We start from the raw sequence: 13,714 nt of genomic DNA, 5'->3' as shown, positions 1-13,714 counted from the left end.
TGCTTCCTCCTTAGGTCTCTTCGGCCAACGGTGGCCACACATCCTGGTAAACTGGCAAGCGACCTCCCGGATGGACTTCGAGCTCCAGTACTGATGACTTATTCCATATCTGCTCTGCAAGTGGGGGGTGCAGTTTGGCTCCCTAGGCTAGTCTTCCCTCCATTTTCCAAAAACAACTGATTTCACTATTTGAATGATCTTTCTTGTGTTTGGGCAAGGGGAGCGGGTGCTGCCACTGAGGCTACTGGACATTTCTTGTATTTTTCTTTTTCTTTTCTTTTCTTTTTTTTATTAAATTCCACAAAGAAACCTAACGGGGAGAGGGAGTGTTAAAAAAATGAGATTTTTTTTTTTTACCAGCATATCTAAACCTCAATCAACCTCCCCTCCCCCAGTCTCCAGCTTTTTAGAGGTTGGCGAAGAATCTGAATTTATATGGGTTTTGAACATTCACTTGAAAAACCCATGGTAGCTCTGACTGCCAAAACAGTGGTGGGCCCTGGGAAAAAAACAGACTCTGCTTCGAGAGCCCAGGGCCAGATGGTTTCCATGAGCCGGTCGTCTCCGATGCCTATCCCCACCAACTCAGGAAGTGCCCATTCTGTGGGCCACCTTTTGGACTTTGTGGCTGGTTGGTAAAGACTTGTGCTTGCCCGGTGTTATTCCCAGCTACTTCTGGGATCCCTCAGCCACAATTTGGGCTGAAGACAAATGTTTTTTTTTTTGTTTTTTGTTTTTTTTTTCCTTTGAAAATGGAATGCCAGCCTCAAAGACCTCCGAAGGACTGGGGGTTGGAATAGGGAATCCCTCATGGGGCTCAGGGATCATATTTATGGTGCTTTTGTGAATTCAAGACCTCTTCTGCCTCATATCTGTCTGTCACTTACTAGAACAGTCATCCCCCCCACCCCAAGATTCTAGAGCCTTGGTTTGCCAAGGCTGATAGCCAGTTGACTTGAACTGTATTTTTCTCCCCTCCCCTGTGACCTGTCAGCTCTGACAAGACTAACAATTATTGAGTACCTTCTTTTTCACAAGGCCCTGTGACTATTCTGATGGATGGAAATGATGCAAGAACTTAATTTATAGAAGAAGCTGTTCAGAAGCTTAACAAACCCCAGAATATTCAGGTTGTGCCTCTCCCCCACCTGGGGATGTTGGGGGAGGAGCAGGTTTTTGGTGGGCCTCCTCCCCCCCAGCTGTGCTCCAGAAGCTCCAGAGAAACTGCACAACACGTTTCCATCTGAACAGGCCCTGATCCCCAGCAGGCACCCTCTTAACAGAGGCTAGGAACACCACAGGGGCTCTCTTCTTCCTTCTGGTCTGAATTACTCAATCCCTCTCAGCTTTTAGGGATCTCTGACATGTGTGTGTATTGGGGGAGGGGGAGCCTGCCCAGGGGTTGGAATGAATCTAGGTTGTATTTTGAAACTTAACTCTGGATACTACAATATCCAGTCTGCCCACTTTACCCACTCCTGTGCCCTGGACTCACTCCCTTCCCTATCTTTGGGGAATGATGTATATGGCGCTTTGAACAGGGAGTGAGGAAGATAGGATGGGAGAGGGGATGGCTCTGTATGCAGTCCAAGACATTTCCCAGTTTGTTTGTTTTTTATAAACTGCATTTATACAGAACCTGACATTATCATTTTTCCAGAATTTTAAGAGATAGTAAGTATCTGATTTCCTTCCCTTAGAGTGGGATGCTTCATTGTATTTGTTTTTATAATTGAGACATTTGTTGTAGAGAGCCTAAAAATGGTTTTGACGGTCTCGTTTTTCCAGAATTTCCAGAAGCTTTGAGGGAAATGACGGCAGGATGGGGAGTTGGGGTGAGGTGGAGCTTGGGCGTAAATTTAGGGACAGCAGTAGAGCAAAATTGCACTAGCAGATCCAGCTTGGATCATGGCCAGGGACTTACCAGCCCCGACAGATTCCATGTGCTTAGCTCACTGTGGGCAGTGGGGGCAAGGTCAACAAAAGGGGCCCAGAGGGAGAAACGCTGGTGAAATGACCACAATCCAGTGGCTTTCAGGAAGATCTGAAGACAGTCTTAGAGTATTTTTTGATAAACCATTTTTTAAAAAGTTTCTTCTGGCCTCCTCTGGGAGATATGGGGAGGAGCACTAGCTTTGAAAGTGATAGGCTTATAGTTTCTCCCCTCACTGGCCCCCTCTTGATAAAACTGGGGATTTGGAGAACGAGTGAGGGGTATGTTGTGTCCCTTTTCCAGATCTGAATGAAAATTTTTATTCTTTCCTATGTTTTTCATAATTTAGTCTTTTTGTGGCACAGCATGACTTCTTATTAACCTCACTGGGGATTATACATATATATATATATATATATATATATGTATATATATATATATATTTTTTTTTTTTTTTTTTTTTTCTTTTTCTGTGGATTTTGAAGTAGCAGTTCAGACTACATGGTTTGTGTTCAAGAATTGTAATTTGTGAATGTGCTTTCAGAGAGGATCGTGTTCGAGCTCTTTTGCCACATATTGGTAACAGGGAAGAAGCAACCCTTGTTTCCTCCCTCATTCTCCTCCTCTTCTTCTTCCTCCTCCTCCTTCTTGGCTAGTTGCCAAACCACTATGCTTTCGTGAGCCTAAGAGCAGCCAACTGGCCAAGAGGCCCAATTTCCCCCTTTCCAAAGCCTTCAGGTGCTCAAGTCTCTGCTCTCGGAAAAGGGGGTATGCCCCATATTTACTGGATGTTATTGCTGCCAGAGGTGTGCTCTTGGACTCTTAGGGAAAGAGGAGCATATATTTCCTATCAAATGTGACTCTTACCTTGGAGCCTTTGCTAAGGCCAAATTAATTCCCCATCAAACTGGTGCTAATGGGTCATCCAATTCATCCCCTCCATCCTAATCCCATCTGGGGCCAACTGGAGTGTGGCGGGGTGAAAGGGATGAGACCCACTTTTTTTCTACAAACACTGTATAACTCAGGACTTTCCACACTGGTGACTTAGGAAACCCCTTTGGGATCTGTTCTGTTATTCCTGAATCCAAAACTCTATAGGTTCTCTGGAGCCATTAGCTAATGTAGAATGTAGGCAACTGAACAACTGAGTCCTTTGGGGTAGCTGATTACCACCTTTGAGGCTGCCAGGCAGTAGCCATGGACCAAGGATTTCAGGACCATATTAAATCATTCATTTTGGATAAACAAAGCTGCCTATATATAGGCCAGATCCATCTGGCCCAGGACAGGCCAAGGTGGGGCACCCGAAGTAAAATCACTGTGGATGTGGCAGTCTAGTCCAGGCAAGGGAGCAAGGTCTTTTTTTAATTTTTTCTTTCTTTTTTTGCAGGTTACTGTATCCCCTCATCTCCTTTTTTTCTATAATAATGGGATATGTTTTCTGTTGTTTGTTTTTTTTTTTTCTTTTCCAGTCCCTTCTCCCATCCCCTCCCCCCCCCTTTTTTTTCATCTAGTGGTAAATGATGATGAAACTAGAATCCTGTTGACATGAATGATAATTCCCAAGTCCTTGACGGAGGCTTTTTTTTTTTTTTTTAAACCACGGCTCGTGCTGTATTAGCAAATGGTCAAGGACTCTGAGTCCCAGTAACTGCTCAATGCTGGAAGATATGGACACTGTGTATGTAAATTGGGGATTACACAAGCTTATATGTTAAACTTCCCTACCTCACAGGGAATCAATTGTTGTGAGGACTTTCCTTAGTTAGAAGTGTGTATAAACTGAGTGACGAGTGATTATTATATTGCTGTTATTATATATTGTATTGTGCTTTCCCTAGAAGGGTTTTTTTTTTAAATTGGTAGTTGATTCATCCCAATGAAAGATCCTTCCCAAGTGGCTGCCATGAGGATTCAATTTCTCGAAGGCTGAATTCAGTTAGCGACTTCCTTTAAAAAGTTCTAATGCTATCCATTGTCATCAAGTGGGATTTGAACAAAGCTCTGTTTACTTACGAAGAAGGGTTGGGGATATTGTGGAAATACAGGAAAGCTCCAGTGGGTTCTATAGGTGAGAACTGCTGCCTGGGAGAGAGGTTGGGAATGAAAGGGAGGAGGAATGAGTGAGAGGGGGGAAGGGATAACCAAAGGGGAGGGGAGAAGACAGAGAAGGGCAGAAGAAGAAAGGAGAAGGAAGAAGGGAGAAATGAAGAGATGAAAAGGGAAGAGAGGAAAAAAGAAAGGGGGAGAGAGAGGGGGAGGGAAAGAAAAGGGTAGAAAGGAAAGATGCAAGAAAAAGAGCAGGAGATGAAGGAAGAGGAAGAGGAGAGAGAAGGAGGCAGAAGCTGCCTTTCATTTGCCAAAATATTGTCTTTTCCCTGTTTATCTTTCACTCTCCCACATGGTTCCTTCTCCCCACACCCTACCCTCCATACTGGGACACCAAGGAAAAGGACCACTTCTCCCCACCATTTTCTTCTTTGATCCCTCTCAGATGAAATTTGCTTTAAAAGCAGCTTTTAAGGGACAAGCAGCAAAAAGCTTTTCTTTTGTTAACATATCACAGTTGGCTTAAGCAAAAGTCACTATGATTGTCGGTCGGTCTGACTATAATAATGGATTTTTGTTGTTGCTTTTTTTGTTTATGATTTTTCTTGTCGTTGTTTTTATTAGTTTCGTAGATGTGGAGCTAGAAGGGCAATCGGAGACCATGTGGGTGAGGCCTAAAATAAAGGGATGAACTGATTGGCTGCCCCAGTCACACCAGCGAACAGTGGCAGAGGCAAGAAATTGGCCCCGGCTCCAAGATTTACTGGTATCCTTGGCCTCTGTTCTTGCCCTTTGGTGTGAAAATTCTGATGTGCATCTATATGTTTTCCAACCATGAGGGACGCTGTTGGGGAAAACATTGCCTGCCAGTTCTAGAATTACTTACTTGGAGTTAAAAAATCTGAGTTTAAATCCTGGCTGTGTTAACTCATGTGAACTGGCGCCCTCCCTTATTGATAAAGAAAAGGCCTCTGGGTGTCTTTGTAGCTCTAAATTCTAAAATTCTAATAAATAGCCTTTTAGGCTATTTTGTGAAGCAGGGGGGCATAAGCAGGGAACCCCATAGGGGAATGGAATGACTGCTCCATATGTATTTTGGCAGCATTTCCAGGGAATTATTAGATAGTTTAAGATTTGAAGGCTTGTTCTCAAACCCAAGAGGTTGGGGCGGGGGGGGGGGGGGAGAGGAGTGGGAGAGGGGGTAATCGTCTCCTCCCCATGGTTGCTCCATCTTGGCTCGCTTATTATCTAGGGGCTTAGTGGCCCCCTTACTTGGAAAAGCCTGAGAATTTTATATTAAATGTATGATTTTTTGATTTTCTGTTGTAATAGATATTTATGGAGGTTTTGCAGATCTCTGGACATCTTGCATGTTTGGCTCAAATATGTTGGATCTGTTTTTCTGGTACTCTAAGTAACCTCCTAATTGTCTGTGAAATAAAGAAACAAAGCAATATTGGCGTTTTGATGAGTTTCTGGGTCTCCACGTGCCAACTGGTACATGAGGGTGGATAAACTTTGTCTCTTGTCGGCTTCTCTGTCGCCCACTGGATCTCTAGAGGATGAGGGATGTGAGATTAGGAAACTGACAGTTGAGCTAACATCTTGAAAATTATTTTCCTTTAAGCTTCACTTAGGACATTGAGGAAAGAAAGGTAGAATTGAGAACAGAATTGAGCTAGTGAATACAGATTGAATCTAAGGCCTGCTTCTTAAGAAAGAAAGTTAAGAGTTGAGAGAAAAGACCTTATATAAAATGGTTCCTGAAGCTTTAAGAGGCTAGGCAGGTCTATCTTCCAAGGCACCACTGCCAGGCTGTGCTGATTCAGCCCACTTCCCTCCTCCTGATGAGGGGTGCAAGCCTTCTTGAGTCTGATGAAGGCATCTAATTGTTTTGCTGAGAGATTCCTGCCTGGTTGTTAATGATCCTTTTATATGGTCCGGAACACTTGCATATTTCTAGGCCGATTCAGTGTTCTCCTCTTTGACTTGGAGTCAATGTTGGGCCTGGAGCTTTGCCCTGCATCTAGCCATGCAGCCCCCACAGTGGTATTCCACCAGTAGACCTCAGAATAACTTCAGTTGTCTGGACAGGATGGCTACAGGTGGGGGCAGCTTGTCCAGGGACGCTGGAAACCCCCAAACCAGGATAGAAAGAGTTGCATCTACGATTGGCGATAACACGGGCCCAGTGCCTCGAGCTGATAGCAACTGCAGAAATCACCTGGCCAACAGATGGAGAACTCTGAGGCTAACCTCACTTAGATGATCATAAATTGGGATTGGAGCTGGACATCAGAAGCCCCAGGGGTTCAGTCCAAACCTATGGAACCATCCCATCTTAGAATCAGGTTTTCTAAATGCTTAAAATACAAAACTCTTTGAGATGTCTCCCTCTGCCTCTATCTCTCTGACCGTCTGTCTCTTTCCTCCCTCTCTCCTGTCTCCTCCCTCCTTCTCTCCCCATCCTCTTTCTCCCTCTCCTCCTATGTGTGTATATAAATCTATTTTTTCTATCCATCTATCTACCTATATCTCTATCTTATGTCTACCATCTGCTTTCCAAGCAAAACACTAAAGTCTACGGTAATAATAATGGTTAGCATTTATACAATTATCATATTATTATTATATGACCATACTGTATGCCACGTACCATGCTTATGTACTTTACAAATATCATCTCAGCTCATAGCAGGAAGTAGGTACTATATTATCCCCATTTTGCAGTTGAAGAAATGGAGGCAAACAGAAGGTGGAACTTGCCCCAGATCACATAGCTAGTAGGTGTCTGAGGAAGAGTTTGTGAATCTTCCCAATCCCATGCCCATGCTCGTACCAGATGCCCAGTAAATAACCCAATCTCCTCATTTTATAGAGAAGGAACAGAGATGGGGTCAGACATTTTATGCCCAAGGGTTCACATAAGATTGTAAAATCACATTTTGAATGGACCTCAGTGGGCCAATCCTTTCTATTATGAGATGAGAACAGACTCCCATGGAAATCAGTTAAGGTTTGAGGATTCTAGATCTAAAACTGGGGGGAGGGATGTTCCAGAGATCAGTTCCAACTCTTTAATGTTTTTATTTGAGGAAACAGGCCTAGAGAGGTGGAAGTGGCAGGTGCTAGATAAGGAAACTTGAAGCCCCAGGGAATTGAATTTGTGAGACAAGTTAACTCATGTAATGAGCAATTGGAGAGCAGGATTTGAACCCATTGTTTCAGAGCCAGTCTGCCCATGCCTTTTCCACTGGCAAAACCAATGGCAATATATATGAAACCAGATTCTAGCAAAAAGCCATTTAACCCCTCCAGAAGGAAGTGTGATTTCTCCTCCTTTACAAAATGTGGGGAATCTTAAAGATATCACCTACACTTGATTTTCCTTCAGAAGACTGAACTGATCCTACTTCCATTTAGAAGCTCAGTGCTAGAATGAATGGACCTTAAGGAATCATATCATCTTGTCCAAGCCCAGCAGGAATGGCCTGAATATCCCTTACAAGGTCACCTCAACATCTGCTCGAAGGCCTTACAGTGACAGGAACCCACCCCTTCACAAAGCAGCCCATTCCATATTATTGTTCTGTAAGAAATGATGTCAGAAAAGCCTGAAAAGATTTACAAGCACTGATGCTGAGTGAAATGAGTAGAGCCAGGAAAACATTATACACATTTAACAGTGCGATTGATTATGTGTGATGATCAACTATGACACACTTAGCTTTTTTTCAGCCACACAGTGATCGAAGACAATTCCAATAGACTTGGGATGGAAAATGTCATCTGCATGCATAGAGAGAACTACGGAGACTGTATGTGGATTGAATCATAATGGTATTTTTATCTTTGTTGTTGTTTGATAGCTTGTTTTTTTTTCTTTCTCATAGATTTTCCTCCTTTTGATCTGATTTTTCTTTCATAACATGACAAATATCAAAATATGATTAAAAGGATTGCACATACCCACATCATATCGCTTGTTGTGTTGGGGAGGGAGGAGGTAAAAGATGGAAGGAGAAAGATTTGGTACACAAAGTTTTACAAAAATGAAAGTTGACAACTATCTTTTCATGTATTGGGAATGTAGTTACAAAAAAGCAGCCCATTCCACCTTTGAACAGTTCATTGTTGCTTTGGGTTCCCCAACCCCCTCACAGACACATGTACACACTCCCTCGTTCAGTCATTTTGGACCAAACAGGACATATCTTTCTTCTATGTGGTAAAATATATCCCGAAGATGGCTTTTTCAGACAGCTAACAATGGGCTCTTCATCTGATCCTTATTTGTTGCCTATCATTAAGATCTAGAGAGATGCAAAATAGATTAAAACTTGGAGATTAAAGACACTCTCCCTTCTCCTTATCTAGCCCCTTTCCTCAGGTCCATCTAGCCATGTCTACCCCCCCAAATTGCCCCAAATTGTATATTTTATTCCAAATGAAGTCTGTTATCTGTCAAATCAATCAACAAACATTATAAAATGCCTGAACACAATGCAGTACTTGCACTGGGCCTGAAATCAGACGAGCTAAGTTCAACTCCAGCCTCAGACAGTGTTACTAGCTGTGAGACTCTGGACAAATCATTTCCCCTCTTTTGCTCATCTGCAATAGTAGATTGCTCATCGACCTTCCAGGGTTGTTAGGAGGATCAAGGGAGATGATCTTTGTAAAGTGCTTTTAACGCAGTGTTTGGCACATAGGTAAATACCAAATAAATGTTAGTTATTATTTATTATTTAATAATAACTTTTGAACACCTAAAATACTATATAAACTTTTAATTAGATTTCCTTATTTGTTGCCTATCATTAAGATCTAGAGAGATGCAAAAGAGATTAAAACTTGGAGATTAAAGACACTAAGCAGCTTGGGGAATCAGGAAAGAGTTCATGTTGTTACTGAGAGAAATACATGTCCAATAGGTAGCTAGAGCTTGAACTTTGTCTCAAAAGAAACAAGATAAGAGATGTAAGAGAAGGCAGGGAGTGCATATCAGGCATGAGGAATATGCCAGAGCAAAAGTCTTAAAGACATGGGAGATGGCTATTGTATACACAGAAAAAGTAGGAAAGTTGATTTGGCTGAACCACATGTTGCATAAAATAGATGCGTACTACTAGGTCTGTACTAAATATTAATATGTACTAAAGCTGAAAAGGTGTGATAAGCCAATGTTGGGAGAAGGTTAAGGCTTATATTCAGGGGACACTGGAGTTTATTAAATAGGATAATTTACAATTAGTCCAACTTTTTTAAAAAAATCATTTTTACAACTGTGTAATGGAAGGAAGGAAGGAAGTGGGGAGAGAGCTGAGGTAAGGAGATAAAATTAGGAAGCTATTCAAATAGTCTAATCAAGAAGTAATAAGGGCCTGAGAGGGTCTTAGCCAATATCCACGAGGAAAAGGTGACATGATCTCGTGAAGATTTAATGCTGCCTGACAGATTCAAAGCTTTGGGGAAATATTTAACAAAATAATCAAAATAGCAACAAGAAAATCATGTTCATTCATTGTCAACATGTAGCCCACAGAAATCAGTTTCTAGTTGAATTTGAAGCCACTGGTCAAATTTTGTAGAGGGGTCAAGGTTGAGGACTGAGGAAAAGACTATGAAATTTGACAATTAGTTTAGTAACTTTGAAAGACAGAGTCAAGATGGAGGAGTAAAGGCAGGAACTCGCCCAGCTTCTCTCCCCCAAACAGCTCCAAATTCCTTTAAATAATGACTACACAAATTTTAGAGCCTCAGAACACCCCAAAAGACAGAGTAGAATGTGTTCTAGCTGAAGGAAACTTAGAAGGTCAGCAGAAAAGGCCTATGACACAGGTTGGGAATCCAGGTGCTGTCCCAGGTACAGACCATACCACCACAGCCCTGGACCCAGTCCCAGTCAGGTCCCTGAATCAGTGGCAGTGCTGCTGGCTTCCAGACCTCTCAGCTCAGAGACACCAAAGTGGACTTGAAAGGTCAGCAGAAAAGGTCTGCGGCACTAGAGTGGGAGCCCAGCACGTAATCCCAGCACAGGCTGTACCACCAGTGCAGCCCTGGCCCCAGCCCTGGCCCAGGTCCCAAATTCTGCTTTGCATCAGCCCCAGCCTAGATCCTTAGCATCAATGATATGGAACCTCTGAATCAGCAGCAGTGCAGGAGGCTTCTGGACCTCTCGGCCCAGAACACCAGGGAGGACTTGAAAGTTCAGCAGAGAGAATCTGTGTACATGGAGTGGGAGTCTGGTATGCAGTCCAAACACGGGCCAAGCCAGCACAACCCTGGCCCCAACCTGAGTGGTTAGTACACTAGCTCTTACAACTATAGTGGGTGGGGACCCTCTTAGCAGCTCCAAGGCTGGAAAGAGTGCTTGCAGCTAGATTCTTAGAAGGATCTCTGAAAACAGCTACACAAACCCCCTGAAGCTTGGGATGATGCACCCTCCACCCTGGAAACAGAGCCCTACTTTAACAAAGAGTTAAAAGCCAAGGAATAGGCTAGGAAAACAAGTAGACAACAGAAAAAATTTCTGACCATAAAAAAATTTTCTATGGTGAAAAAGACTATCAAAACACACTCAAAAGATGATAACAAAGTCAAATCTCCTATATGCAAGGCCTCTAAGAAAAATAAGAATTGGATTCAGGCCATGAAAGAGCTCAAAAGGGACTTTGAAAATCAAGTAAGAGAGATAGAAGAAAAATTAGGGAAATAATTAAGAGAGATACAAAAGAAAATACAAGGAAAATATGCCTTAAAAAGCAAAATTAGCCAATTGAGAAAGAAGGTTTGCTCACTGGGAAAAATAATTCCTTAAAATAGAGCAATGGAAGCTAATGACTTTATGAAATCAAGATAAAATAAAGCAAAAAAAAAAAAAAAAAAAAAAAAAGAAAAGAAAAGAAAAGAAAAAGAAAAAATAGAAAAATGTGAAAATCTCATTGGAAAAACAACTGACCTGGAAAATGGATCTAGTAGAGATAATTTAAAAATTATTGGTCTACCTGAAATTCATGATAAAAAAGGACCCTGAGCATCACCTTTCAAGAAATTATCAAAGAAAACTGTCCTGATATTCTAGACCCAGAGAATAAATTAGAAATTGAAAGAATATGCCAATCACCTCCTGAAAGAGATCCCAAAAGAGAAAACTCCCATTATAGTCAAATTCTGGAACTCCCAGGTCAAGGAGAAAATACTGCAAGCATCCAGAAAGAAACAATTCAAGTATAGTGAAGCCACAGTCAGGATAACACAAGATTTAGCAGCTTCTACTTTAAAGGAGTGGAGGTCTTGGAATATAATATTCTGGAGAGTAGTGAAGCTAGAATTACAACCAAGAATCACCCACCCAGCAAAACTGAATAGAATCCTTCAGAGAAAAATTTGCTAGTTATTTGATGTTTTCAAGCAATCTTGAAAAAACTATAGAACTGAATGAAAAATTTGATTTTCAAATACAGGACTCTGAAGAAGGTAATCAGGAAAGTGACATCATAAGGGACTTAATAAGGTTTATCTGTTTACTACGTGTGAGGATGATACTTGTATCTCATTAGAACTTTCTCATTATTATGACAGAAGGAGTATAGATATTGACATAGATATAGATATAGATATAACTAGAGGGCACGGGTGTGAATTAAATATGGAGGGATAACATCTTTTTAAAAAATTAAGAAATTAAGGAGTAAGAGAAGAATGTACTGGGAGTAAGGGAAAGGCCATGAAATGGAATGAAGCAAATTATCTGTCATAAAAAAGAGGCAAGAAAAAGCTTTTACAATGAAGGGGAAGAGGGTAAGGAGAGGGTGAGAGAGTGAATCTTACTCTCATCAGAATTGGTTCAAAGAGGAAATAGCATACATATTCAATAGGGGTATAGAAATATATCTTACCCTGCAGAAAAATAAGGGGGGATAGATATGGGAAGAGGAGGAGAGTGATAAAAGAGAAGGCCTATTGGGGGAGGGAGTGGTCAGTACCAAAATACTTCTGAGATTAGTAACTTTGAAAAGAGCCGCACAGTGCCCTTTTTGGCATCTTGGAAACCATATTACAAAGGGCTGAAAGGAGAATGAAATGAGAAAAGGTTGTACAGCAAAGAGTATGGACAACTTTCTCAAGGAATTTGTCTGAGGGAGGGAGGTGAGATATAGTCTAACTAGAAGAAATGAATAGATCTATTGAGGATTGCTTTTAAAAGATGAGGGACCCCAGGGTAGGTGGTACTATTTTGTTTGTAGGCAGAAAGGACTAGGTAAGAAAATATTGAAGATTAAGAAAGGAAAGGGGATTGGTTAGGAGGTGCAATTTGCTGAAGAGGAAGGGAATCAGGTGTTGGTCGTGGCAAAGAAAAACAGTCACCTCCTCCTTAGATACTGGAATAAAGGAGAAAGAAAGGGATTGTGTCAAAAAGAGAATGAGAGGTCTCTGTCCCAAAGAGATAATACAAGAGGGAAAGGGACCCACATGTGCAAAAATGTTTGTAGCAGCCCTTTTTATAGTTGGCAAGGAACTGAAAATTGAGTGGATGCCCATCAGTTGGGGAATGACTGAATGTTATGGTATATGAATGTGATGCGATATTATTACTCTATAAGAAATGATGAGCAGGCTGATTTCAGAAAAGCCTGGAAAGATTTATATAAACTGCTGTTGAGTGAAGGGAGCAGAACCAAGAGAACATTACACACAGTAACAACAAGACTATGATGATCAACAATGATAGACTTGAGTCTTCTCAACAATGTGGTGATTTAAGACACTTCCAATGGGATGGAAAATGCTATCCACATCCAGAGAGAGAACTATGGAGAAGACCGAGTGTGGATCAAAGCATATTATTTTCACCTTTTATTGTTTGTTTTTTCTCACTTGTGGTTTTTCCTCTTTGGGTCTAATTTTTTTGTACAACATGAAAAATACGGCAATGTTTAAAACATTGTTCATATTTAACCCAAAAAGAGGAAGATGGGGATGATGTCAAAAATCAGCTAATAAATATTGATCAAGTGCCTATTGTGTATCAGACCTAGAGCACTGGGAATACAAAAAGAGGCAAAGGTTATATGATGTGAAGAGTGGAAGAAAAGGATGCTCATACTGGTCTCTCTTTTCTGAGTGGTGTGTAAAGTGTGGACCTCAACTGAGAAAGGAGAGGAAAAGGAGAAAGATTCTACAAGGAACTTAAAAAAAGGTGTCTTAAGTGGGCAGCTAGGTGGTGCAGTGGATAGAGCACCAGCCTTGAATTCAGGAGGACCCGGGTTCAAATCTGGTCTCAGACACTTAACACTTCCTAGCTGTGTGACCCTGGGCAAGTCACTTAAGCCCAGCCTCAGAAAAAAAAATAAAAAAAATAAAAAGGTGTCTTAAGGATCAGGATCAGCCTCTACATTGAGGAACTGGAGAAGAGCAAACAGAGATGTCTGGCTTCAGTGAGGGCCCCTAGATAAGTTGGTATTACATCGATTTGTAATGGACTCAGCTCAGTTGAGTGATTTCCTCTTGTCCTTTTTAGCAGCGTATCAATAGGAAATTAGGCAGATCGTAGGAATAATTCAGGTTAGTATTTGATGAGACATGACTAGTGATTGTTCAATAGAGACCTTGTTAAATCCTACATCGATCCAATTGGAAAAGGTAAAAAAGGGATCTCAATTGGCATTATCGTGTGGGATCTCATAAGCAGGGGGGCTCTATAGTGGTTCACACTTCCAACACTGG

General features: G+C 41.5%; 1 protein-coding gene across 4 annotated transcripts in view; it reads left to right on the top strand.

The window, feature by feature from the left end:
• Positions 1-4,151, top strand: part of EDA2R (ectodysplasin A2 receptor) — a 28,811-nt gene extending 24,660 nt beyond the window's left edge. For all 4 annotated transcript variants that reach the window (XM_074278673.1, XM_074278674.1, XM_074278676.1 and 1 more), the window contains one exon: positions 15-4,151. In XM_074278673.1, coding sequence (XP_074134774.1) covers positions 15-50 — 36 coding nt within the window. In that variant the 3' untranslated portion in view covers positions 51-4,151. The remainder of the gene's footprint in view (positions 1-14) is intronic.
• Positions 4,152-13,714: the final 9,563 nt, after the last annotated feature.

This window comes from Sminthopsis crassicaudata, chromosome X (assembly GCF_048593235.1).
Source record: "Sminthopsis crassicaudata isolate SCR6 chromosome X, ASM4859323v1, whole genome shotgun sequence".
NCBI lineage: Eukaryota > Metazoa > Chordata > Mammalia > Dasyuromorphia > Dasyuridae > Sminthopsis > Sminthopsis crassicaudata.
The sequence above is the reverse complement of the archived record's forward strand: the minus strand, read 5'-3'. Positions and strand labels throughout refer to the sequence as shown.